At 43.6% G+C, this 26735-nt stretch overlaps 1 protein-coding gene across 1 annotated transcript in view; it reads right to left on the minus strand.

Annotated features, from left to right (window-relative positions):
- The window catches only part of onecutl (one cut domain, family member, like), an 8768-nt gene extending 5070 nt beyond the window's left edge, over positions 1–3698 (minus strand). Inside the window, exon 1 of the mRNA XM_078251778.1 lies at positions 2648–3698. Within this exon, the coding sequence (XP_078107904.1) occupies positions 2648–3698 (1051 nt within the window). The remainder of the gene's footprint in view (positions 1–2647) is intronic.
- Between the last annotated feature and the right edge of the window lie 23037 nt (positions 3699–26735).

Below are 26735 nucleotides of genomic sequence, written 5' to 3' on the forward strand. Positions count from 1 at the left end.
ACACACACACACACACACACACCCAAACACACACACATACTATAAAAACCAAGATACTGCGGATAAATCCGAGGGATCACCTCCTCCGTGTTTAGCAAAATGTCTCTGTAGAAAGACAGTTATTTGAAAAGACAAAATGGCAGCAACTACATTCCATAATTAGAGACTCAGAGAGCTCTGCAGCCCGACATATATCAGAGACACGGTTATGGAAATAACACAGTGCTGCTGCCTTACACTGAAGGGCCTTCTATGTATTTAAGCGAATGCTGCATTAAGCAGGATCATCTTAAAACTTGAGGCGTGAAGCGGAGAGCACTTGAGCTATCTTCAGACTGGAGAGCACAGGGCACCACACATTCTAATTCCAGTCTCGATTCGCCGATGCGGCCGAGGTGTGTGTGGGCAAGGCGTGCTGCTCTTTCCCATGGAAATCAATAGAGGCTTGTAATTAAACAAAAGGGGGTTGGCCAGGGGGGGAAAAAACACAACAACCCCCTTTGGAAAGTAGGTTATGTAGAAAAGTGCCAAGCTGTCCAAATTGTGGCTTTGCCAAGAACTAAATATGCAATTTCAGAGTGTGTGGGAGCAGAGAGAGAGGGAGAGAGAGAGAGAGAGAGAGAGAGAGAGAGAGAGAGAGAGCAGCATTGTCAAACATTAGCACACTTCTCTTTGTAGGGACTTAAATTTTTTATGAGCCTGATTGATCGGCTGCTCGGTCTTGGAACACGTGACTTGTTAAAATAATGTTTGCGTTTGTAAAAGACAAGGAAACAAAAGATGCTGCAAATGAAGAAAAAAGAATGATTGACTATTAGAAATCTGCTCAAAGGAACAAAGAGCTGCTTTATCATGGGGAAGATTGGGTTTTGTGGGACAGGACGAGGCGTTTTGCATACAAAGCATTCCCACGTCGCAGGAATTAAATGCATCAAACTGCATTTTGTCAAATTACAGAACAAAACCCCACAGACAATTTGTGTTTAGATAAGAGGTTTGGGTGTGATTGCTGTAACTTTTTGCTGAATGGAGGATGTACACATGTGCTCTCAGAGCCCAACAATCAAAGATCAATAATGGTGAAGGGATTGCAAGAGTGCACAATCATTACCTATGAACTCCATTGTGTTGTTGGGCTTAATCAGTCGGGCTGCTGACGGAGAGCGAAAAGCAGTGATCAACTGGGCAGGCTCACACACACGTACTCCTCACAGACCCCCGCAGTGAGCAGACCACTTGCAGACACACACAACACACACACACACACACACTCGTCTAATACTCCTCTCATATTACTGTGTTCACTTGGATCTCTTTCTGTGCTCCGTGTATCAGATGGGCCCTCGGTCCCTGTGGAGGGACAACACTGTAATACGGCACTGTACAGCGTGCTGTCGTGTCTTCAATCCACATCCCCCATAGAATATTAAATGTCAAGCAGCAGATTACAATGTGCCTTTCAAATAAAAAATAAAAAAACAATCTTTACCCTGTGAAATATGTATAAATTATTCTAGGCCCAAAACAAATGATTTCTTTTGACTGTCAATTCACTTCTTCTATTATTTTCGTTTAAGTAAAGTTTTGTGAAAATTGTGAAAAATGAAAAGAAAATCACAAGTTCTCTGAGCCCAAAGTGGCATCTTCAAAGTATTTGTATTGTCTGGCCAACAGCCCAACACCCAAAAAATGTATTGAATTAAATCGATAGAAAACAGAAAAGGCAGCACATTACCCCATTCTGAGGCAGCTAATGTTTAGCATTTTTGCTAGATAAGTGACTTTTATTAATTGATTATCAAAATAGACGTCAATTAATTTTCTCTCGGTGGACTAATCGATGCAGCACTGAAGATTCCATGTGCCTCCAGTTAGGCAATAGCCTCTTGTTTTTTCCAGATATGAAGAATCTCCCAAACAGGACAACATTTGTATTTAGCCTCACAGTAATTGCCTCGGTGACAACGTTGATAAAAGACGTCTGGCAAAAGCTCAAGTCTAATTTGCATCAGCTACCTTGCCAACTTAACTTCAGCCGCACGCTGGGCAGATATAAATCACTGTTAGAATGACTCAATCGCTCCAGAAAGGCATATCTGCACAAATTATTTTGTGGGCTCAAAAGCGATTAAATTGCCAGGCGCTGCTCACACTGATCTTCATGGTTCATTTAAGAGGAGGGCAAATGTCTGTGGATTTTATTGTAGCTACTGTACAAATCAATAGGAGCTGTTTGGGAGCAAAGTAAACAAAGGAATGGCACATATGGCCCTGACTTGCTCCTCAAACTGTCCTCAATGTGCTGCTAAGTTCTTATTAGCCAGGCTGTTGAAACAATAGACAAACCAGTGGTGCATTCACAGTGGAGAAGTGAAGAAGGGAAACATCAGTATGATGCTTTTGCTTTTCCTCATGTCTCAACCTGAGCTGCATACTGATTGCTGGAGAGGAGAATTTTTTGTGTGTGGAAGACATGGAGAAGGAAGGTGTTTGGGGAAAACAAGGGGAGAGAGTGTGTCTGTTTGTTGTTGTTGGTGGTGGTGGTGGTGGTGGTGGTGTGTGTGTGTGTGTGTGTGTGTGTGTGTGTGTGTGTGTGTGTGTGTGTGTGTGTGTTTGAGGCAGATAGAGTAGCAAAGCCAGATCTTACCTTCCAGCCGGAGCGAGGCCATTCTTTGAAACTCGGGCTCCTGCAGCCAGCGGGACATCCTCTTAAAGGTCTCCCGGCCGGACTTGAGCTTGCCCCAGGGCTTGGGGTTCCTCAGGAGGTCAGACAGCGTGCCCTGTGACCGACACAGAACCCTCTCGGCGAAGATGGCCTGGGGGATGCTGTACTTCTTCAGCTCGGTGATGATCCGCTGGGCCACGTCCCTGGTGTTGATCTCCTCCCCGCCGCTGCCACCGCCCTGCGAGCCAGCCAGCATGCCCTCGCCGGGCGAGGACAAGGCGGACGAAGAGGAGAGCAGGTGCTCGCCCATCTTGGAGGTCTGCTGGTTCGGGTGATGGTGGGGCTGGTAGTGCTGGCTGTAGAGGTGAGCGTGGTGGCTGGTTTGGGCGTGCTGGTGAGCCTCCATTTTGTTCAGCTGATGCCCCACTGACACATCGCCTCCCCCCAGGCCCGGTGGCGACATCTCGCGGCCAAAATCTGATGTCCGGCAGAAGAGGCTCCCCCCGTGGACGTCGTAGCCAGCGTGGAGCATTTGGCCGCCATTGCCATTGGGACTGTTGCCCAAGCTGCCGTAGCCGTGCATGGAGGAGGCCAGGCCCGAACCAGCGGAGGGGGGGGACAGGCTTTGGGACATGGCCAGGTCCTTGCCATAGGGGTTGTAGAAGTTGGTGCCGAGGCCTCGGTCCTCACGCATGAGGGTGAAGCTGCCGATGACGTTGCTGACGGGGAGGCAGGGGTGGTGATGGTGGTGGTGGTGGTGGAACTTGTCATCAAAGGGCTGCAGGGGGGTCAGGGTGGTATAGGTGCTGCCCGCGCCGGAAGGGGAATCGCCGCTGTAGCCCAGCGCCGACATGGAGTGGTCGAAGCCGGACGGACGGGGCTCGGGCTCCAGAGACATGGAGGGGCCCCCGAGGGAAGGCCTGGGGAACGCAGCTGAAAGGTCCCGCGAGTGCAGCATGGCCCTGCCGTGGTCCTGACTGTGAGCCAGATCAGAGTGGCTGTGGAGGGACATCTCCCCTAGACTCCCATCCATCTTCAATCTTCAACCAATAAATGTAGTTTTTCTTGCCCCCTGTGTTGTTGTTGCTCTTCTCTTGTTATTGTTGTTCAACAGCCAGGGGCTAACAGTCTGGAAGGTCTCTTGTTACACCAGACTATGGATTTATTGATTTGTGAATTAATTGATTTCCGGGCTTATGGGGGTGTCTAATTAATTATCTGATAACGTTAAGTACTGTCCTCAAACTCCATCAAACTCCCAGAAAACGAGTTTGCAACAGCATCAGGAGCTATAACTGTGATATTTCTGCTTTTATTCTCACTTGTGCGTCAGCACTCGGCTCTCTCTTGTCTCTTTGGTGCTCAGCTGTGTTCCTCGGCAGATGCCCTTCGCTTTTGTGCCTGCGTGAGACAAGACAGGCGCTGTTACTCCGCTGTATTTCAACTTTTACCGTTACAGAGGGAGGGAAACAGCCCAAATAACGTTTGTCTGCTCAGCATTAAACACTCATGTACTCTCGTGCATCCCAAAACAATAACAATCATAGAAACGTTTGAGTCATTTTTTTTTTTTTTTACCTCACACATCCCACGGAGTAACACACGAGCAAACACCGATATCACTGTTTTAATCACTTCAACCGAATCACATTTTGGAACATTGGGATTTTTTCTGTTGTTGGCCTTCTTATGCAAAGTTATGAATACAGAAGTATAGCGCGCATGCGAAGCGCTGAACATTAGCTGCGTATTAGGTGCGTTTTGCATATTAACACCACGTGAATGCATCTGAACGATGCGTTAACTAAGTAGCAAACGCGATGGAGATTCAGAGACAAAAAAACAAAAAAAACACCGACGTGTGTAGGTTTATAGAGCTCCAAAAATCCTACCTTTTATTCTCCACTTCTCAGAGAGCGTCCGCGGCTGTTGTCCGTGCTGTGCATGTCTCCGATTGTGTCGCCGAGCAGCCCTGCAGATTCACACAATTGGTCCGCTGCGCCCCGGGGTGCTACATTCACCAAAAACCAGAGTGCAAAAAAAAAACCATCTGCGGTTACAGACGAATCTCTCTCGCTCTCTCTCTCTCTCTCGCTCTCCGTTCCCGTTTCTCAGTCTTTGTTTTCCACTCCAACAAAATCTCCGGGTCTAGCCTCGTATTTTTTTTTTTTTTTCTTCCTGTGGTTGCTCTACACTAGCAGCTCTCCTCTTTTTCTTTCATTATCTCGTGAGATTTTCCTCCTCCTCCTCCCTCTGCCTGCCACTTCATCGATCTCACCACCAACTCTTTCTCCCTCTCCTCCTCCTCCCCCTTTGCTCACATTGACTCTGCTTTCAGTGCGTCACGGCCTTAAAAATCTGACAGATGTGCGCTGAAATTCCTACTCCAATTAACCCTTTCTCTCGAGGGGGGGGGGGGGCTTGTGGAGGTGGAGATGCTCCCTTTTTAACCCCCACAGGTTAAGCCTTCTTCAGCTGATTGCATGCACAATTTATGAATTATATGTGCGCACATATCCCGGTCATTCCGCTGCGCTCGGCTGTTTATTGGATATGACCAATGGCTTTTCACAAACTATTCGGCTAACGTCGTTATGCGTCTATTTTATGTAACACGTGATGCTGTTGCTATTGTCACTCTGACGAATTATCTGTAACATGGGGATCGAATGGGATATAGCTAGATAATACACATTTTTTTCAAATATCAGGTCTTTCTTCTATTATTATGATTTTCCGTCTTATTAAAATGTTATAGTCTACTATAGCCCAACTTATACTTTTATTTGTAATTTCTATTAGGCCTATCAGTGCAGGGTTAGATTGGATTGCCCTGGGATGATTTAAAAAAAAATGCGTACAAGGGTGAATATGCAATTATGTAAATCGCCTCACTAACTTATTGATTCCAGGGGGGGAAATCTATCCAATTCCACTCTGCTAAACGCCATTTCCACACCAGGCCCCATCCAGTATTTCTGTCTCTTTAGTAGCCTACCAAACATGATTACATGTATTTCATTTCTCTCTTTACTCCTCCAGTCCCACCTTTCAGGAATAAATGTTGTCAAGTGACGCTCGTGTTAAGCCCAGCTCTTAATCAGCACTCAGCACGCGCCTCCATTCACTCAAACCGCCAACACTTCAGATCGGAAAGTCCCTCAACAAGATCAATGCGACCCCTTTTTGGTTTTTTTTTTTCTTTTCCAAAAGATCCTCGACCTGCTGCTGCAGCACCGAGCAGACACACTGCAGGCCCGGCCTGCTGGGAGCGCGTTCCCGTGTGCACGTGCAAGAGTGTCCACTTAATGTCATTTTGTGTACATTTAGCGTGCCACGTGTATGCTTGGATTTGTGTCATTACATTAATGTGACTGCGTGTGATCACTTTTGGTTATGAGAACGTGCATGTGTGCGTGCATGAGGGCCTGTAGACTATTTAGTGCTGTCCATGAAAGGGTTCTAGGGCCTGTATATGTGCACATACGAGGCGTAAATATACATCTCGTCTGCATGGTCAGGTCTATGCGTGCATGTTTTGCGCGCGCACCGGCCTCAGAGAGCACACACACACACACACACACACACACACAGACAGAAGCAGGGAGGCAGAGCGCATACTAATCATATCTGTCTGTCAGTTTAATTTTCAGAGATGAGCAGTTCTGGCGTTTGGAAAACAGCGGAGCGGTGCGCGGTGTGGGACCGCCGGCTTCCCGGAGCAGATGCTGCCCTATCGATCCGCCCCGCGCGCGCAGCACGGAGGGATGCGTGTATATATGGATGACGAGTAGCTGGAAGTAAAATGGTCAGCGGCAATACAGAGCGAAAATAAAAGGTCCCTTTTTTTTTGGAGGTCGAGGTGAAAGTTCACCTTCTGTGGCTGGAAAATCCGAGAAGGAAGGCTGACACCCGAGCTGCAAGGCCCACCCCCCCCCCAACTTCAGGCTATCCACTGTGGGCCTGAAGGGAAGCTGACACCCAGGTTCTGGGTTTGTCAACACATCCACTCACACAGAGCCACTTATGATCTAGAAAAAATAATCCTATGTTCCTGCGTAATGAGGCGTTATGATGACACATATTCACATTCCATCTGTTTACCTGATGAATGTAACTGCACAATAAGCTCCAAATCTCTCTGGAGTTGGCTGGTGCTGTTGTCTTTGCATGTGCTTTACATCACTCTTAAGTGTTGTAGGCTAAGTCTTATTTTTACTGTATGTGAGGCACTTAGTAGATCACATGAATGCTTTAAGTTGATGGGTGCTTTTTTTTTTTAATGAGAATGTGTGTATAAATGTATGAGTGCATGAGTGTAATTGATAGGCAGCCTATATGTATTTATATTCTTTTTCTAGAGCTAGAATTACTTTTTTTTCTAAACTGTGAGCATGATTTTAATAAACTCAAACTCCAATCTTAGATCACCAGCAGAAAAGCCACCCATTGTCATTGCAAGCATTTAGCTTATATATGCTATTATCCGGAGTCACTCTCCTCTCTGTAAGAGCAGCAGCAGCAGCAGCAGCACGATCAGCAACATTACAGCCAAAAACATTAACATTTCAGCCATTTAGCTGATGCTCTCACAGGGACTTAACAGCGAGAGCATCACAAGAAGCTTCAGACCCTTCATTACCAATGCAGGCTATTCATATACCAAGGAATATTCACATTTTGAGCCATTTAGCCGCAGCTCTCATGCAGAATGACTTAGAATATAAGTTTTTAATCTAAAGCCAATATTGGGCGTGTTTAGATGTAACCCATTTACCTGATGCATTCATCCTGTGGGACATGTAGGGCTGCATCAAATCCTGCTACTCCGATATTACAAGCAGCCAATAGCGAGGAGGTCAGGGGTCAGGGGGCATTGCTGTGGCATTAAAATGACCATGCATGTGCTGGAAAATCAATCAATAGAAGAAGCCAAAAGAGAGGCAGAAAAGGGTTTTTGGTTTCTGCAGGTTGGAGTGAAAAAAAGGAAGAAGAAGAAGAAGGAGGAGGAGGAGGAGGAGGAGGAGGAGGGAGAGAAATGGCTGCTCCTGGAGCAGATGGGTTTCCAGCCTGATACGATTAATCAATTCATATTTTATTAGAAAGAAAATGAAAAAAAGTAAGCAGAAGCGAGATGTTTTCAGCAGCCATAGACGTGCTGTGCACGTCCCGTCCACTCAAAAAAAGGCCTGCAATCATCCCCGAGCTGCAGCAACAGCAGCAACAGGACGGGAGGAGAAATAAACAGTGCAACATTAGTCATCCTGTACTTTACACTCGCCCCCCAAATCTGCTGTTTAATCAGCGCGTAAACGTGATCACTTATTGGTAAATGATAATAGATGGAGCGCACGCGCCAGGTTGCAGTTTTGAATGAGATATTGACTCCCTGTTTGCAGCAGCGAAAAAGGAAGAAGGAAAAAAAAAAGAGAGAGAATCTAAATGGCGGTTTTTATGCAGCGTCCATCAGGGAAGAAGAATCTAATCTGAAGGATCACGAGAGAGAAAAAGCACCTTTCTTGTGTGTTTTCACCTAAAGACGGAAATCCAGCTGTGATATTATTATTATTAATAGTATAGGCTATAGGCCTACTGATATATATTTTAGAGCCTAATAATAATCGCCATGTGTCAACAGACTGATGATGATTCTGTTTGAATTCTGACTCTAAATGGGTCGTTTTGTTTTCGTCTCATCTGGATATCATGTATTATTTAATCACACACACACACACACACACACACACACACACACACACACACACACACACACACACACACAGTAATGCCCGGGAAACATCTGAAAGTATAATCACGCATGTTTCTGCATTTTCTGCATTCAGTGCGTGTGTGTGTGTGTGTGTGTGTGTGTGTGTGTGTGTGTGTGTGTGTGTGTGTGTGTGTGTGTGTGTGTGTGTGTGTGTGTAAACGGGACAGTGGTAACCAAAAACACATACACACATACACACACACACACACACACACACACACACACACACACACACACACACACACACACACACACACACACACAATACCGTACATAATACACAGGCTACAAAACACATGTTAATTTCCCACGTTATTTATTGTCATATATAATTATACATATAATACAGAACGTTTCGGACAGTCAGTTTTTTCATCTCTTATTTTGAAAAGAAAAGAAAAGTTGACTCTGGTAAAAACACTTTAAGAAGTCTTTTAAATCTTATTCAACACATAGCACACTGAAAACAAACTTCAGCAGGAAGGTAGGCTGTTAATGAAAAAATAAAATGTAGGCCTACTAGTTCACTTTACAGCCTTCACTAACCGCGGACATTAGCTGTTGTAGCCTCTTTATGCAGCATAACTATGCAGCCTTTCTGAAAGTCATCTCAAATCAATTCCTTTGAGACAAATGTCCCTGATTACTTTGGAAATATGGGAGGTGTGTCAGGTACCAGTGAGAGAAACACGTTTCTTTTTAATTCCCTCAACCTATACGGCATTAGTGTGCAAAACCCACGCACATCTGCGCTGATTCTAAAAGAAAAAAATGTAAATGTGATTTCTGCCTGCTAAGTCATAAAATACTATTTTCCTCAAGCTGCCACTATGTTTATTTTTTTCTCTTTCAGATTCAACTGTATTTACAAGCCAAAGTAAAACTGGAATCATGTTGCTCGTCTCTAAAGTTTTATTTATTTATTTCATTTAATAAAGTTGACTTTACATCCTCTGGAGTTCAGTGTATGTTATTTTATTTTTTTTAACATTTTTTTGCAGGAAATTTACAGCAGGACCCTTTACACTGGAGATTTTGAGAGACTTTGTGCAGCTGCAGGTGTGAAGTTAAACTCTGAGCTGAGGACATTCTCTTAAACTCATATATTGGTATTAACATCTATACACTACCTGTATAACAATATAACACTCGGTATGACCACCACAATTACTATTATTATTATTATTTTTTTAATTTCTAGCTTTATTTACAACACAATGTTGAAAGTGGCTCAACATTTAAATCCACATTTCATCGCTATATGACGAAAAGTACATTTATTATTTAAAAAAAACAGGTAGGCTAACCATGCATTTGTAAATAATATTTCTTTGAACCTATTTAGGTTATTGTATACCTATATGTTTTTATTACACACACACACTGATAGGTTAACACAAATTAAAATATCTGAAAAACATTAAATGAGAAATATATATTTCGATTTAAAAACCAAAACGAAAATGTATTACTGCGTGTTTTTGTTGTTGTTGTATTGTGACTATTGGCATTTAAACAGCATGGGCACATTTACAATATGATATAATGATAGTGTGTTGTTCTGACACTGTTCTGGGTTTCTCTTCCCCTTTTCTTGTTGTCATCTGTCATCATTTTTTATTTCCCTCCCATCCCTAACCAATCAATGCAATCAATTATTACCACGACACCACGTTACACACATCGCAACGTGAATAATCAATACCTGAATTCATTTGACTGGATTACATCTGAAATAGCATAAAATAATATAATTGATAATAATGATGATGGCAGAAATGAGCCACATGGACTCCTACGCATTTGATATCAGAGAACATTATCTTGCAGCACTGATTCTATGAGGTTCTAAAAGGGGTCTTTCATTAGTCTCATCTGATCTGTTATGCAACATAAAAATAAAAATGAACGTCATTCATATGGATCTTTTTCATGAATCCTCTTCTTTTTTTAAAGGGACTGGGTTAAACACATGTAACCTGCAGGCAAACGGTGCATGCAGGCCTTCACTTGATCTGCATTAACAACGTGGGGCCTGCTGCGCGCACACACACACACACACACACACACACACACACACACACACACACACACACACACACACACACACACACACACACTTCTACCTAAATATATTTCTCACAGAACACATCGCTGACTAATAACAGCTACTTAAGTCTGTTTTTTTTGTAACGTCACACTTTACATCGTAGCGAAATAAATGAAGAGCAAGCATCACGTTACATTATAATATCTGAATAATTCCAAAAATGGCTAATTCTCTTATATTTACAAGAGGTACGATTCAAGACGTTTGTTCACAGCAAAGACAGCTTCCACCATGCAATGAAAAGCTTACTTTGCCAGTCTTTCGTTACAAAATAAATAAAGTGAGAATAATACAAGAAAGCAAAAATGAACAATAGAAAAGTTATCATAAATAGTTTTGTAGGCGGGGCTACTATTAGACTACAATTCAAAACGGACGCTTTTCCTTCTAAAAGTCAAACTAAATAGATGTATCAGGGTTTTTTTTTTTTTGGTCCACCAGCTACATGGTTTGTGATGTACAGATTCCCCCAGCCACTCAATAGATTACCATTGCTTGTGTGTAACAAATCTACCAGCCACTTGCATAGTTTATGATTTTGTACCCTGGAAGTAATAATATATAATAACACTCAGAATCAAGAGTTCTCCATCTGCCTCCAAATCAAAACAGATGCTTTTCCCTAAAAAGATAAAAAAGCCAAATAAATAGATGAAATTCGACCTATACATAACACTCAGAATCTCCATCTGCCTCCATCAGGTCGACAGTGTAAAATACTGGAGCTGCTGGAACTTTGAGCTAGCGAGTGGATGCTAATTATCACATGACTTTCCTCTATTATTTCTGGGTTTTAGTTGCAGTAATGAGTAATGAACTTGACTTCGCAGCGTGAATAATGTTATTATCGATCATATCTGGATTCATGCAAATGCACTGGTTTAATCCACTGGGTTGGCCTCCGAATGAGCCAACCATGCGCTACAAATAGGAGTTTCTTGCTGCTAAAGACTAGTTTCACCTGCAAGAATCAAACATCACGTTTTGCACATTTTTGTACATCCTTCACTAACCCTACAGCCTCCCCCCCCCCCCCCCCCCCTTCTTAATGTTAAATAGCCATCTGTATGTATGTGTTTGTTTCTGTATTTATTTATTGTTTGTTTTTATATTATTCTTTTTATGTATGCACCATCAACCAAAGCAAATTCCTAGCAAGTGCTACTTACCTGCCAAGGAATCTATTTCTGATTCTGATGAGGGGGAAATGTTTTTTGAATATTCAGTTTATGACTATTGAGTATTTTCCTTATTACATTTATTATTTATTATATTTTTTTTTTGCTTGATTATCTGTATTTGGAATAAATTAACTTCTCTGAAATCTTGCTGCGGGGATATTTTGTTTTATACAAATGAAAGGTTTTGATTTTATTATTTATTATTAATTCTTGATCTAGAAATTGTGTGTGACGTGTGTGTGTGTGTGTGTGTGTGTGTGTGTGTGTGTGTGTGTGTGTGTGAGCGCGTCCGGCATGAGCGCGCGCGCCAGTGAGAATCGATCCGTGCATTTTTAAACAGCCTCCTATTTGCCCTACAACTATTTTTCATATAAAATGTAAATGTCTGCCTTTATAATTGGCTACGCATTCTTTATGCAAATGGATTTATCTGGTGGCTGGAGGAAGGAAAAGTGTTTAATTTATGCAAAATGGAGCTCAAGGGGGGTGCAAAGGTCGATAAGTTGTAACTTGTCTGAGTTCATTTCTTCTCTCTCTCTGTCTCTGTCTCTCTCTCTCCTCTCTCTCTCTCTCTCTCTCTCTCTCTCTCTCTCTTATTCAGCTCAGAATCAGTGCTCATTAGAAGTTCTGAAAAGTTCAACAATTAGTGTAGTCCATCATTAGTCAAACAGCTGGAGGAGTAAATAAAGTCCTGCTCTTGCTTGCTATGCTACAGGTGGAGAAGTTCTTTTGGGTTTTTACAGAGGATTTAAATGTGACTTCCTCAGTGACACATTTTCTGCAAGTTTAAGTCTGTTGAACCAGCATTTGTATTTCCCCCGGCTCATATGGAGGATGTTTTGTCACATTTTTGTCTTATTTTGCATTTGATTTTTATCTATGTTCATTTTTTATCACTCCTATAATTCATTCAGGACCAACATGCTGCCACATGATGATCATGAATATAATCTACATAACAGGTTGTTTTTTAAATACAGAAAATTGGTCTGGAAAAAAAAAATCCCTTTTGCAGGTCATTTTGAAACATTATTTGTTTCAAATTAATAAATAGGAAAGTAAGTAGCTTTCATCAAATGATCCCTTACAATCTCAATTAGAGCCATTTTCCGTTGTTAAGGCAATAAAAAATAAATGTGCAGAGTGAGACATCACTTGAGCCATTTATTTTATTTTATTTTTTTAAAGAAAGAGAGTTCAAATTAAAAGCACACATCGTACCTACAATAAAAAACAGAAATATGAACGTGAAGAAATGCGAAGACAAGGCCCGTGCAACACACACATGCATGCACTCCCGGGCCTGTGGTGTCATCACCGCAGGCTTTACACTCACACTGCATAACCACATTAAACACAGCAGCAGTTGCTATAGCTGCGACCCAAATTACAAATCAAACTGTGCAAGCTGCATTTGAACTTCTTTCTCAGATAAGACATCATGCATATGTCAGTTTCTGGTCGGATTCTGCTGCCTTGTGAAATACTCCAACGTCCCTCCTTCTCTACATGCACATGACAAACATGCAGACACACCCACTCAAACGCATCGACACAAACATACAAATAAACAAGTCTGCATCTTGCTGCATCCTCTGCCTTCCCCCCCCCCTCACTCCCTCTCTCCCTCCATCTTGCCCTCTACGCCTTCCGGTCCCTCTCGGAATAAAACATTCCGCCTTTCTCGGAAAACCTTGGCATGCATCTCAAGAAATCCCTCACCACACGCTGCTTAACATGGTCACTCACTGATAAAAGTACAGTTTAAAAAGCACCTACGTATTGATCACACAAACACACTCACACAGAGCTATTTTCTCTTCCGATAATGCATGCGTTTGCCTTGGCCTGTCAGCCTCGTAGTGTGCGTGTGTGTTTAAGTAAGGGTGCAGGTGTGTGTGTGTGTGTGTGTGAGCTCGTGAGTGTGTGTGGGTGTAAATGTGTGTCTCACAGCCGAAAAGTGTGTGTCAGTTTCTCCAGCCAGTCAGCCAGTGTAACTCGGTGGGGGATCAAAGGCAGCAGGCTTTCTCTCTTTTTTCCTTCCTTGGTTTTCCAGTCAGGTCGGCCCCCCCTTTCCATCCCCCCCCCCCCACTACTCATCCTCCTCCTCATCCTTCTCCTCCTCCTCTTCTCTTCGACTTGCTTCCCTCTCTCCTCCTCTTCCCAATTATTCCCTGATTTTCCTTCCCCGCTCGGCTGTTAAATCCACTCTGCATCCTTTTCTCTTTCTTGGCCACGGCTGCTGCTTCCTCTCCGTCCGTCCGTACGAGGCGAGGAGTGTGTGTGTGTGTGTGTGTGCAGCCTCGTCCGCCTCTCTTTCACTCCTTCTCTCTCTCTCTCTCTCTCCCTTCTCTCTTTAATCAGCATGTTAATAAGAAAGGTAACTAATCAATACATTCAATGGCCTGGCTTGGCGATTGATACCATCTCCATCCACCTCCCCCTCGCTCTCCACTGCTAAACACACACACACACACACACACACACACACACACACACACACACACACAAACACACAGCTAGAGGACTGTCTTGGGTGCAGGGTCCCTCAGTAGTCATTTAGTCAAGTCACTTTATTTGGAAAGCACATTTTAAAACAGCTAAATATGCCCTGTGAGACCAAGCGACACACACACACTGTGCTGTACAGATAGTGACGCAGGTCCAAATACAGAGAAATAAAACTGGCATGTGGGGCAGGTTTCAAGTGTGGGGGGGGGGGGCACTCCTCATAGTGACAGGAAGGCTGTTCCATAGACTAGGAAACAGCAAAAGCTTGATTCCCAGCATTGGTCGTTTGATGTAAAGCCTAAAAAGACCTCGGATACCACACAAAGACATCTTGTGGCCATGCAAATGATGGCAGACACAAAGGTGGAAGTAGCGTACTGTATGGTGCCAAAAACCTTGTATGGGGGAGTTTGGGTTGAGTGGATTTGTCAAAAAAGTGTGAGGCTTTGACATTGGTTCTTACCAAGAGTCAACGCTGGTTGTCTTTTAACCATGACCGTGGTCTTCCCATAACCTTAACCAAGACGTCGTTTTTGTGCCGCAGAGCAAATAAATCATTTTTTGTAATGGCCATTTGTAACAGTTTTAGAAAGTAATGGCAATAGATCCCGCTATGCAGGACAAACTACGGATGTTGTTGTTAAGTTTTGAGGACTTTTTTTTTGTTTCAGTCACGGACACCCAACAGACTCAGGCCCAAAGACAAGACTTAGAAGAGATTTGAGGATTTAAAAGATCAGAGATGTAAGACAAGGCAATTAAATGCCTGATAAACAACCAGTAAGATATTTAAAATTTTAAATTCTATACCACACTGGAAGTGTCTAACCTACTGTCTACTTTATTCCCTTATAATGCCCTTATTTAATGCTGTCTTTTTTAAAACGTTATCCGTGTACTCCTATAGTTTTTATATTACTATGTCTACATTACATTCTCTTATATTGTCCATATTTAATGCTGGTCTCTAGACTTTATCCTTGCACTATTGGACTTATTTGCACTACCACCATGACACCCACTCTCATAGAGCACCTTACCATACATACTGAATCACAGGGTCAGTCCCTGCCCTGTCACTGCAAGCGTCTCATGCTAATACATCCCTTAGTACATTCATGTGGATTTTTTATTTCTATCATCCTGTTTGTGATGTATGTTTATGTTGTGTGTGATGTCTTTAAAGGTCCAGTGTGTAACGTGTTTAGTTGTTCATAATCAAAATCTGTGTTGCCTGTTCACAAACTTGTCCTTTTTCATGAATATTTACCACCACCATCAATTCCAAGTATTCCTTTTGGCTTGAAATTTTACATTTGCATTCGCGTGAACTGGGATAGACGCTCCATATTCATGCGCCATCTTGAAATACGTTAGCCGGTAAGGGACATACAGGACATACTGCTCCGCCTTTCGCGTTTTCGCTGTCACATGATAAACTCACGGGTGCTGCTAATGCTGCTAAGGACCACACGTATTCAAAATCCAAATTTCAGGAACAGGAGTCTCCTTCTTCACCCCGAGAAAAAGAAAAAGGATATTGAAAAGAGCAAGAGACCGGCTTTTTGAAGCGTGAAGGCTACCGTAGCTGTAATACGTACTTTGAACTGCGTGGTGAGAGAGAGTTGATTGCGATATATGATCTCAACGCTAGATGGGAGAAATTCCTACACATTGGACCTTTAAGCTACTGGGACCTTGAATTTCCCCTTGGGAATCAATAATCTATCTATCTATCTATCTATCTATCTATCTATCTATCTATGTGAATGAAGAGAGGCCGGCGCAGGGGCAATGTGGTCTTTCTTTTTGGTGACAGTGAGAAGTTAAGCAGTAGCATTTTGAACAAGTAACAGCAAGGACATGGAAGGCTGACAAACATATAAGGAATACAGTATGCTACATATACTGTTATAATGCGTACATTATAAGAAACAAAGGCATGGAAAACCTTTTCCAGCAGATCACGGGGGCAGAGAAAAAGACTTGATTTTGGAAATTGTCCACAGCTGAAGGGAACTGGATCGAAGTGTCAAACTGATTTGCTTCTCAAAGCTGAGATCAGAATCAAAAATGACACCAAGATTTTTGGCAGACGAGTTAACATAGTCAGCCAACTTGTCAAGGATTTGAGTTCCTGCCATGGTGGAGTCCTCGGGGCCAAACATAACAATCCTTTTGTAATAAATGACCGTTTCCAAAAATGTTTGGGACACAATTTGGTTTGTACTTTTACTCTTTTCCCTTTCCCTTCTTCTCCTCTTTCACTTATCCTCTAGCCATCCAGGCCCTAAATCCTTCCATTTGAAAATGTCGGTTGCCAGTTGCTGTTAAAGGTATGTTGATATTTGGCCAGGGAGGTCTAAGCAGCCCTTTAGGGCGAGAGATAGTTTGGAGTCACAAGGGAAGGTAATATTTAGGAGCTGAATACTCGCACAGCTTAGGGCTGCAAACAGAGAAACATATCGCCTAGTACCAAAGCAAACATCCACTTCTATCTCCCTGTCTTTCTATTTCTCTCTCTCTCTCTCTCTCTCCCCAATATTATTAATAGATAGGAGGGAGGAAAATACACAAGTGCACACAGAGACACATAAGTCCTCCCTCCTCGGGATATGGAACTCCAACAGACATGAAAACGCTCAGGCTCCTTCTGAGGAGGACATGAGAGGCATGGCACAGGATAAAGGGAAAGCCTTTATACAGGAAGAACACAAGCAACAGCCAGGATGCAAGGTGGCCTTTCAGGGCCGACTGGATGGGTTTCTCCCCGTGACCCTCAACCCGACACACACACACACACACACACACACACACACACACACACACACACACACACACACACACACAAAACCACCCACCCCCTTCTGTGCTGATTTCTTGCCTTCTGGTAACTTCTCTGTGCACAGCTTACAGTGTGATGTAGATCCTTTTACATTTGTCTCCCAGTTTATACCCCCCCCCCACACACACACACACACACACACACACACACACACACACCCAGCTTCTTCTTTTCCTCCTCCTCCTTCTGCTTCATCTTCTTCTCTTTTGCCCTCCGTATCATTTCTCACTCGCACAGTGGAACAATCGATATGTAGAAAAGCGCTACGGTATCATGTATCATTGTGGAATATGTGATATAGATTATGGCCAGTTCATGTTTACAGTATTTTTCTTTTGTACGGATCAGATCATGGACGTTTTGTGAGCCAAGCCTGCATTCCCTGAGCATTTATTCTGCTCTTAAGATTGAAGGGTCTCACTGGTTCATCATTTAAAACAGAACATTATATGAGTAAAAAAATATAGGTCTTGTCATGAGTCATACTTTAATAAAAAGCTGTAAAATCTTCAGCTTGCATGCCTGCATTCAGTTTGTAACCCAAGGTGTCATTTTTATAAATATCTAGATATTTCATTAACAGGAATTAAGCACTTTATTTCATACGCTACCTTTCATTTTACAATGAGAATGCATGAATGAACAATTTAACTCCTTTCTACGGACCCAAATGACTCAGCGCTGTATATTTATTTCAACAGAACTGTGACAATAAATGTCTTGACCTCTTTTGCGATTTAGTAAATTGTACATTTGAGTAAATTGCTTTTGGACCTGTGATGAGAACAGCGGTGTGTTTTTACTGTGGTTGTAAAAAGGCGATGTCCCTCATCTTCAAATTTAGGCAATATGTTTTGGACAATGACTATTTGAATAGCTCTTTGTTTGTCAAATCAATATTTTCATATATGGTCAACGGCCCCTTTGAAATCACACCGGTGTCATAAACATTTTTCAAGGAATCTAATTTTTGCGTAAAAACTCTACGGCGTGAAACCTGAAACCCCACACGATCTCCATAAAACTGATCGAACAGCTGCTTTTCCAATTTTATTTTGCCGTAATGTATGCACACGCATACAGCTACGAGGCGATTCGCAGACACTGCATTGATCACAGCCGAGAAGAACAAAGATGGTGGGCGACACTCTCCTCTCCGATATTGTCTTTCTATATTCCAGCTTCGCTCGTCTCTCCCTGCGAGTCGAGGTCCAGTTTCATTGCATTATCTGCATGTCCGGAGCGTCCCAGAGGGGCTGCAGAATGACCAGTGGCCCCGCTGACCCCCAGAGCTGCTGTCACCCTTCATCACCCCGCTCTCCATCTTGGATGGTGTGGTCACCTAGCAACCGGGGCCAGGGTTCGCCGCTCGTGGACCAGAGGCTATTGGGAAATCAATCGATACGCCTCGGCCCAACCTAGCGAGCTGCCTGCCTGGCTGGCTGACTCCCCCTTCTCCTCCCATCTCTCTCCTCCTTACACCCCTCCTCCCCCTCTCCCTTGTTATGGCCAAATGAAGACGATGCAGTTCTCACTTTTCCACACCTCGCTGTATGTGGATATCCTGTTACAGGATAAGAAATGCCTCTGCTTGCCAGGGGCTCGCAGCTCTCGAGGCTGATGTATCTGTCCTGTCAACTGGCCTCCATTTCCACCAATGTTTGGATTGAGAGGCGGAGAGACAACAATTAATCAAATTTCAGAAGAGAATTTCTTTCCTATCAGGGTATCGGCCATGAAGAAGTGCTGACCAAAGATTACGCTGGTGCACAATTGCAGCTCACCCCACCCCTCCACCACATTTATGAATTTCTTTCAGCACATTGGAGCACTCCGGTGTTTTCTGAGAGCAATAACTCCACCACTCCAATCCTCCACTGGCTCATCCTTTGGACCATTTCCACATGGGTCTATGTGAATCTAATTAGAAACCTATCAGACATGAACGCAAAGATCACTTTCATTAGCAGAACAATGATAAATGTTAAAGGGATTACAGAATCCCCAAAATAAATGCAGAGGATTTTTTTAAGCTCATAGAAACATCTCGAAGGTCAGATGTGTTTAGCAGGACCTCTATTTATTATGGAGGTTCCTCCACAACCTTTACAATCAGGCTGGGGTCAGCAACCCTTGATCCCCTCCGACCACATTGGGAGGATGGGCAAAATTCGATCACCTTAAACAGTTTAAGACAGAAGGCTCGGGGAGAAGAAGAGGATGATGAAAGGATGGGGGAGGATTGTGGGTGGAGGAGGAAGAAAGAAGGGGAGGAGGAAAGGGGAGGAGGAGGGTGAGGTTAGCACTGACAACAAACCAGTGCTAATCTGTCCTCCGATCAGAGCCATCAAACTGAACGGCTCAGCTAAAAGAGAATCTGGTGGTCCATCTGGACTGCTGAGTGACCCCCCTGTGCTCTCTTGCACTTTAGAGGAGAATTCCAATTCAAACCACCTTTAACCTTTCAGGGATTCCACTTCAGATATTTAGTCATTTTCAGTATATAGACCCATGGAAGGCAACATCAGATGTAGTACGATTATTCGATTAATCAATCATGTTGAGCTCTGGGAAGTTATGATGGGCCTTTTTCACTATTTTCTGACATTTTATAGACTAAACGATTAACCAAAGAAGACTTGAAAAGAATCGTCAGCTACAGCCCAAACTAAAGGTACAGTAAGGGAGAGATTTCTTATATCTGCAATCACTCAACAAGATCAGAGCACCTGTGAGGTGCAAACACTGCACTGCATTGCATTAAACAGCAGATGCGTACCGCACTTGATGCCAAACAACAACAGGCAGCTGCAGTGCCCCCTCCCACCTCTCTCAAGATCAGGCTGACAGATTTCTTGACTTTTGTTGTTGGTTATCCCAGCAACTAAGAAGATGATGCTACCTCTGTTGTGGGGCTTTGGCAGATCCCCAGATGGTCATCCAGCACGTGGCTGGAGGTGGGCTGTGAAATAACCCCCCAGCTGGACACTGTGGCCAGGTCACTGATCTCTGCGCCTCCTTTGACCCCCCTCCTCCTCCTCCTTTTTTAGGGCCAGCTGCCAACGCAGCAGTCCTATCCTAATGGTGTTGGATTGCCCCCCCTCTACGACCCCCACATCAGCGGCTAGCCAGGCCACGGGGAGTGTCCAGCTGCCCTCTACCCCTCCTCTTGCTGAATCCACTGGCCTTTCACTGGACACAGGAGAGCCTGGGGGGGGCAGAGTGTAAAAGGATGGGCTTGTCTGATTCACACCCCCACCCCTGTAAAAGATAGGAAGAGGGGCAGATGAGAGCCATAGCCACAAGGATGGGCCATGGCCACAGAGGCATGACATTGACACGGACGAAAGAAAAGAACCTTTTAACCATAAAAGTGGAATAGTCGCCTCTGGAAATCGGAGGCGACAGTAAATGTGTTGTGAGTGCCAGGGTGTCTCACTCATTGTCCCCATTACATGTCCCATGGAGTGCAGGAGAAAAGAGGGGGGACAGGCAGAAGCTAGATGGGCAGAGGGAGGGGGCGATGCTTAAAAGCATTCTCAGTGACATACGCAGACCATGCATCCACACAAAAATACTGTTCGGTTGTGTGTAGTTAATGCGCTGCCGCTTCCAGAAAGCCTGGTACAGTTGGATGACTTGGCATGGGCCCACCCGGCGCAGGGGGAGGTATGCCTCTGCTGGGCTGGAGCCTGGCTGCCTACTGAGAGGGGGGGCTTTTGGGTTCGCTTGCCTCGAGTAATGTCGATAAATCAATAGGACACACGTCACTGCAGGCCCAGAGAAGCCACATGAAACTGTCATTGATCGGCATGAGGTAGAGTGTGTAAGGGGGGAGAGGGGGTAAGGGAAGGCGGGAGGGAGGGATGGATGGAGGTGTTGGGATGGGAGGGGTGAGGCTGTGGGGGAGGGAGAATCCAAACACAAGGAGCCAATGGGTCATCTATTCCCCTCTACTCCCTCTTCCTCCTGCTCCTCTTTCTTCCTCTTTCTCCCCTAACAATAAAGGCCAGTGCATGGATGGGGTGTCAAAGGTCAGTGCAGTGGCCAGTGGCCCCTGAACAACACTGCAGAGCCACGTGCCCGTCGATAGCTCACTGTCACAGCTCACAAAACACAGAGTGCCTCTGGTGCTAGAGGACAACTGCTGTGTTGTCCACAGTGGTGCAGCTTGCCACTCGCTGACATGCTGCGCTCACGCTCGAGTTTCACTCTGCTGTCATTCAAGCAAATCCATTGCGGTTTGTGATTTGTCTTTCATGACTGCTGCATCAATAAGAATAGACCAGAATACACCAGTACAGAGGGGGAACCCTCAAGGAAATGCATGTAAGCTGGACGTGTTGCACTCGTGGTGTACAGCACTCTCCGAAACCGCCATTTCCTCCTCTGCAGCAGCGTCGGCAACCACAGCAGCCTGATACAGGGCTACTGGCCATAGTAAGAAGCCACAGCTGATTGCCTTCCCTCCCACTCCGTCTCTCGCACTCTCCCGCTCAATCCTGCGTTTTCAGCAGTAGTTTCGATTGGCGATCAATACGGCACATGATCAACACAGGCCCCAGATCATGATATCCATCCCGTTCACTTAGGGCCGACCCAGCTCAGCACCCCTGCTCTGGAGCCAATGAGCCTCCGGTTCAAAGGGGGCTGAAAGTTCAATGCCCACCATGGGCAGACAGACGGAGATTCAGTGATTGTCTGGGTGTCAAGTTCTCCTGATAGTCTGTCTGGCTCGGTGCTGGGTTTTGATCTGAAGAAAGAAAGCTTCGGCTAACCTCGACCAACAGTGCCGCTCCCTCCCTCCTGCACGCCTTTGTTCCTCACTCAGTTTCTGTATCTACTCTGCTATATTTCTCTGCTCTTGCGCCTAAAGTTGCTCATGGTGAGCTAATGGCCAGCACATTGATCATGCTTGCCCGACCTCCAAATTGGGGTCAACCACAAAAGAGGCCCCCGTCTCCACTGTCAGGAAACAACTGCCGATTTCAAACTGTCATCTGTGCATGTTTTTCTGAAAATAACCCAGGCACCCGGATTTGCATCCGATTTCCTGCAACCCAGTTTGCCTTCGAGCGTCCTTCAACCTACATCAGGGAGAGGAGGAGGTCACTGAAATCCCGCCAGAACCGTCATCGCTTCCATTTTTCACCTCACTTTTCCAGCAAGCTATTAACCTTTATGTAATTTCTTTAATTGTGGAAGTTGACGCGGGGCTGGAGCCCCACGTCACCTTTGCATTCGTTTCCCTGACACTTTCATTATCACAATAGGTATATGAAATAGACAGGTGCAAAATGCATGGCAGCCCTCTGTCCTTGCTCGGCCGGTTGCCATGGAAACGGCTGATAGAGTAGGTTATCGATCGCTGTGTCCAGTCCCCCCTCCTTTCCCCCACCCCCTGAACTGACTTTTTTTCTGCAGTGATGGCCGTGGATCAATAGCGTGTATATTGTATGCTTTTCTCGCCACTCGTCCTCCATAATAGAAGACACACATTGTAAAAATGTAAGCCCTAGTATTTAACGTGAAAGAAGATTTGAAAAAAAATAAATATAGATTAGAATTAAAAGGAAAAAAACCCTGGATTCTGATGAAATGCAAATACAGTAAGGGTGTTTTTTTATTTTATTTTGAGCACTACCTTCTATTTTTTGAATAAGGACGGAAATAAGGACTGAGAGAAGGAAAAGGGTCACAAGGGCCCTCAGCATTCCCTCTGTCTTTCTGTCACAGCCACTCCAAATGCATGCCCTTTTCTTCTCTCATGACACACTGTTTATACATACATGTCACGGCACATTTACCCACATATGTATGTTTTTATATCAATTTATCCAAATCTTCTCTTTTTAATTCAAATACATTTTACAATCAACCATCAGAGAGGGCCAATTCATGTCTTTAAAATACGTGACAGTGAATAGAGGAGCCGCTGCGGACCTGGGGGAGCTCGTTTAAATCTCGCCTGAGGGATCCCTCAAGCGAGGGGTCATGGTTGAAGTCATGGAGCAGCGGATTTAAAGGTGGGCGCTCCTCTAGGTGTCTCTGTCGCCCCGAGGCACGGCCATCACAATTCCAAGAGAGGTGGAAATAAAAGTGCACTGAGGACACAAAGGCCTTTGGACACTTCTGGAGAAATTAGCCAGCCAGTTTACTGATGGTCAACAACCTTGGCTTAGCTACAAACAGCCCCCCACCCCCCTGGTCTATCCTTCTAAACGACTTGATAGCATACGTCACAATTCATCTCACCATTTCTCCGTACAGTATTGATATAACACTGACAAATGAATGCGAAACAGACAGTTTAGCTGTAATGATGCCAGGGGAGCAATCTAAAAAGCAGGAGAGCAAAAGAGAAAAGGATATTGCATACATTTTTACTCCAACCTGCCGAGCAGTGCCATACATGCATCGCCTCAGTGCTCACATTCTCAGATTGCATAGCCATATTTACAGGAAAATGATAGACACATGTAGACTGAGGTTCAACCTATGTGGAGAGCCACATTGTCCATTTTTCTCCTTCAGCACCAAGCTGATATCATATACACTTTCTTCCCCCGCACACATATGTCAATATGTTTGGTCTTCAGTGGGAGGAATGTGCCCTGAGGCTCCCATATAAAATTAGCAGACCATTCCCATGTTGGCTCCCTTTCATGCCCCCACTTGCAAAGCGGCCAACGCCACTGTATCAATAATTCAGCCGCAATTTAGTTGTAGTTGGGCTACATGTTACGGGTCAGTTGTAACAGGCCCTATTGCCACAGGATGCCTGATCTGTCTGATGGGCTTGTTGGGGGTTTTGCGGTCAAATGGCCTGATGTCCAACCATTGTGGGTTGACTAGTGTAGGCCTACATGTAAGCCGGCTGAAGGCTGTGAAAAGCTTTGTTAATGGGTTTAAGTCTGTATTTAAAATAGAACTATGCATCATTCTTAGAGAAATAGCAATAACCCCAAATACGTAAAGGGTCAGTTCACCCAAATTAGAAAATTACATATTTTCTTACTTACCCCTAATCGACTTTCAAATTAAAAGCCAAATGGAAAATATGTATTACACTTTCATTTAGAACTATTTCTATCTCGCGAACACATGCTTATTAATAAAGTACCATTTGATTATGACGCAGAAATTAAAAAAAGACTAATAACCTTTTGCTTGCAGAGTTCTTAAAATGTGTAAAAGGACGGTGTCTAGACATGCATCCAGTTTGGTTTTAATTACTGAAGTTTTGAGATATGCCCTGCTAAGATTTTCAGCTACACCCCACTACGTGTAAAATGAATTTAGTTTGTGGCGTTATTAAAACTGTTGACAGCATGTTCTGTAGATTATCCAGAGTAACAGGGACACAGATTCTGGAAAAGGATGTTGGTGATGAATTATTTAAAATGTCATTTCATAAATGAAATTGGCTTCACCGATCAGAGAGAAGGATGACATCTCCGAAATCTATAACTCAAAACCTATAGGCAAATAACACCAAAACCAGATACCACTAAAAGCAGTTCATGAAATCTTTTACATTTGGTTTTAGGCAGGTTTTTGTGATCTGATGCAAAGGAAGTACTGTGGTTCTGATCCAGTTCATTCAGGACGATTAGAGGAAGAAGAAGAGAAAGTAGCATCAGCAGTAGGGCTGCACGATATGAGGAAAATATCTAATTGCGATTATTTTTTGACTGATATTGCGATATGATTCACGATATTGGAGGGAATGATCGTTTTTTTGTATCATTATTCTCATTTTCATTGAAAATTATTAACATTGAAAGAAATTAAAATGATTATAGTGTGATTTTTGCGAGTATCTGTACCAAACAAAGGTTTTTTTCTTTAGTCTGTAGGATACGATTTGTAGGCCGGGACATCTCTGCAGCGCCGCAATACTGAATTCAGAATGGTTTGCCACATATTTTGGCATTAACAAATATTGCGCCCCCCCTGCGATTTGGATTTTGCACCAGGCCATATTCGATACAATTGCGGTTAATTGTGCAGCCCTAATCTGCAGTGACAACCTCAACAAAAGAAAAGAAAGCTGTTGACAGCAATGTAACCCCCTCTGGAATCAAAATGTACCGATAGCACCATTCAAATGTGATTTCCAAGTTGTCATGTCTTTCCTTAAAATAACAATATGGTGTATTAGTGTGGTGCCTTTGAAGGAAATGGAGCAAAAGGCAACCATAGGTTCAAGAGGTGAGACTTTACCAAACCAAAATCGAACTGAAAAGACGTCACAGTGCCACCTACAATTTACTGATCAATTCACAATCTCTAGGATTAAAAGCTATATTATTTTATGTAGTGAAGAAGAAGAAAAAAGAAAAAAAACAATCCCTCAGATTAAATGGCTTTCTCCAACAAAAATCTGTAAGTACAGTATACTCCTTTAAATGTGATCTTCCATGCATCCAGTGTAGCGCTAGTTCTATGTGAGGCGATCAAGTTGACAAGAAATTGACACTTCACCACACAGGCTCATCCTAAACAACCACATGTGTGTTTTGAGGATTCAGCCAGAGAATCCACAGCGGCCTCAAACAAGTCTTGGGGGATCTCCTCCCCCGCATGCATCCCACCAACACTGCTAGATGTCTGCCCTCTTGTCTTAAGCCAGCCTTGGGCTGGTGGAGCTGCTAATCTCGCGCTATAGCTGAAATGGAAATGCGCATGTGTATGTGCATGCTGGATGGGATGAAGGGGCTGGGAGAGGAGAGAAGTGGCTGCCCTTGCACCTTGGCGAGATGAAAAGCCCTCAAAGCTTATAGAGAAGGAAAACACTGGCAGGGCAAAAGTCAAACTCCCAAGGCCATCAGAGAGAGAGGAAAATCTACCAAACTTTTTTCATTGCCCTGCGGCAGATTGCGTATGTGGTCAAACCGAAGACCTGGTGTAAAAACAGTTACTGTATATGAAATGTACATCCGACGCTGTTGCAAACTTCTGGGTAAACTTGTTAGTGACCTGGTTTTGTGTTTAGGATTCAACCTTATGTATGCAGAAGCTCTTTTTTCCTTTTTGATTTTTAGTACGGTTTTTATTTATTTGCCTAAGGTATTGCACCACGTAGTACTTTTTTTTATTTCATTTTGATCAATAAAATGATAATAAAATGTTACTGTACTCTATGTGGGTGATACATCTGCATGCACCAAAAACCAACGTGATACCGCCTGATGCACTTTTTTTTCAGTTTCACCGTTTTTATAGACAACTGAGTCTACTAAAAGTCAGTGAGTCCAGCCTGGTTACATACACAGCAACATAAACAATTACATTAAGGGCCATTCAAATGTATATTCTATATCTGCTTCTAACTATAAAAGATGTGGTTCTTCATGAACACAATATAACCTTCTAAAGTCAATTACATTTTATTTATAGTATCAAATCATAACAAGAGTCATCTCGAGACACTTTACAGATTAGGTAAGTAGGATTAGGAGTAGGTCTAGACCACACTCTATAATTTACAAAGACCCAACAATTCCAGTAATTCTCCATAAGTCAGAACCATATTGGCTATTTAATAAGAATTTTCATAAGAGATCTCTGGATTTTTTTCTGTGCTCTTCTCACTAGATTGAAGTAGATGGAGACAGTTGAAGTCAGGTATTTACACGCACCAATCAGAA

The sequence above is a fragment of the Sander vitreus genome, chromosome 6, assembly GCF_031162955.1.
Source record: "Sander vitreus isolate 19-12246 chromosome 6, sanVit1, whole genome shotgun sequence".
Taxonomy (NCBI): domain Eukaryota; kingdom Metazoa; phylum Chordata; class Actinopteri; order Perciformes; family Percidae; genus Sander; species Sander vitreus.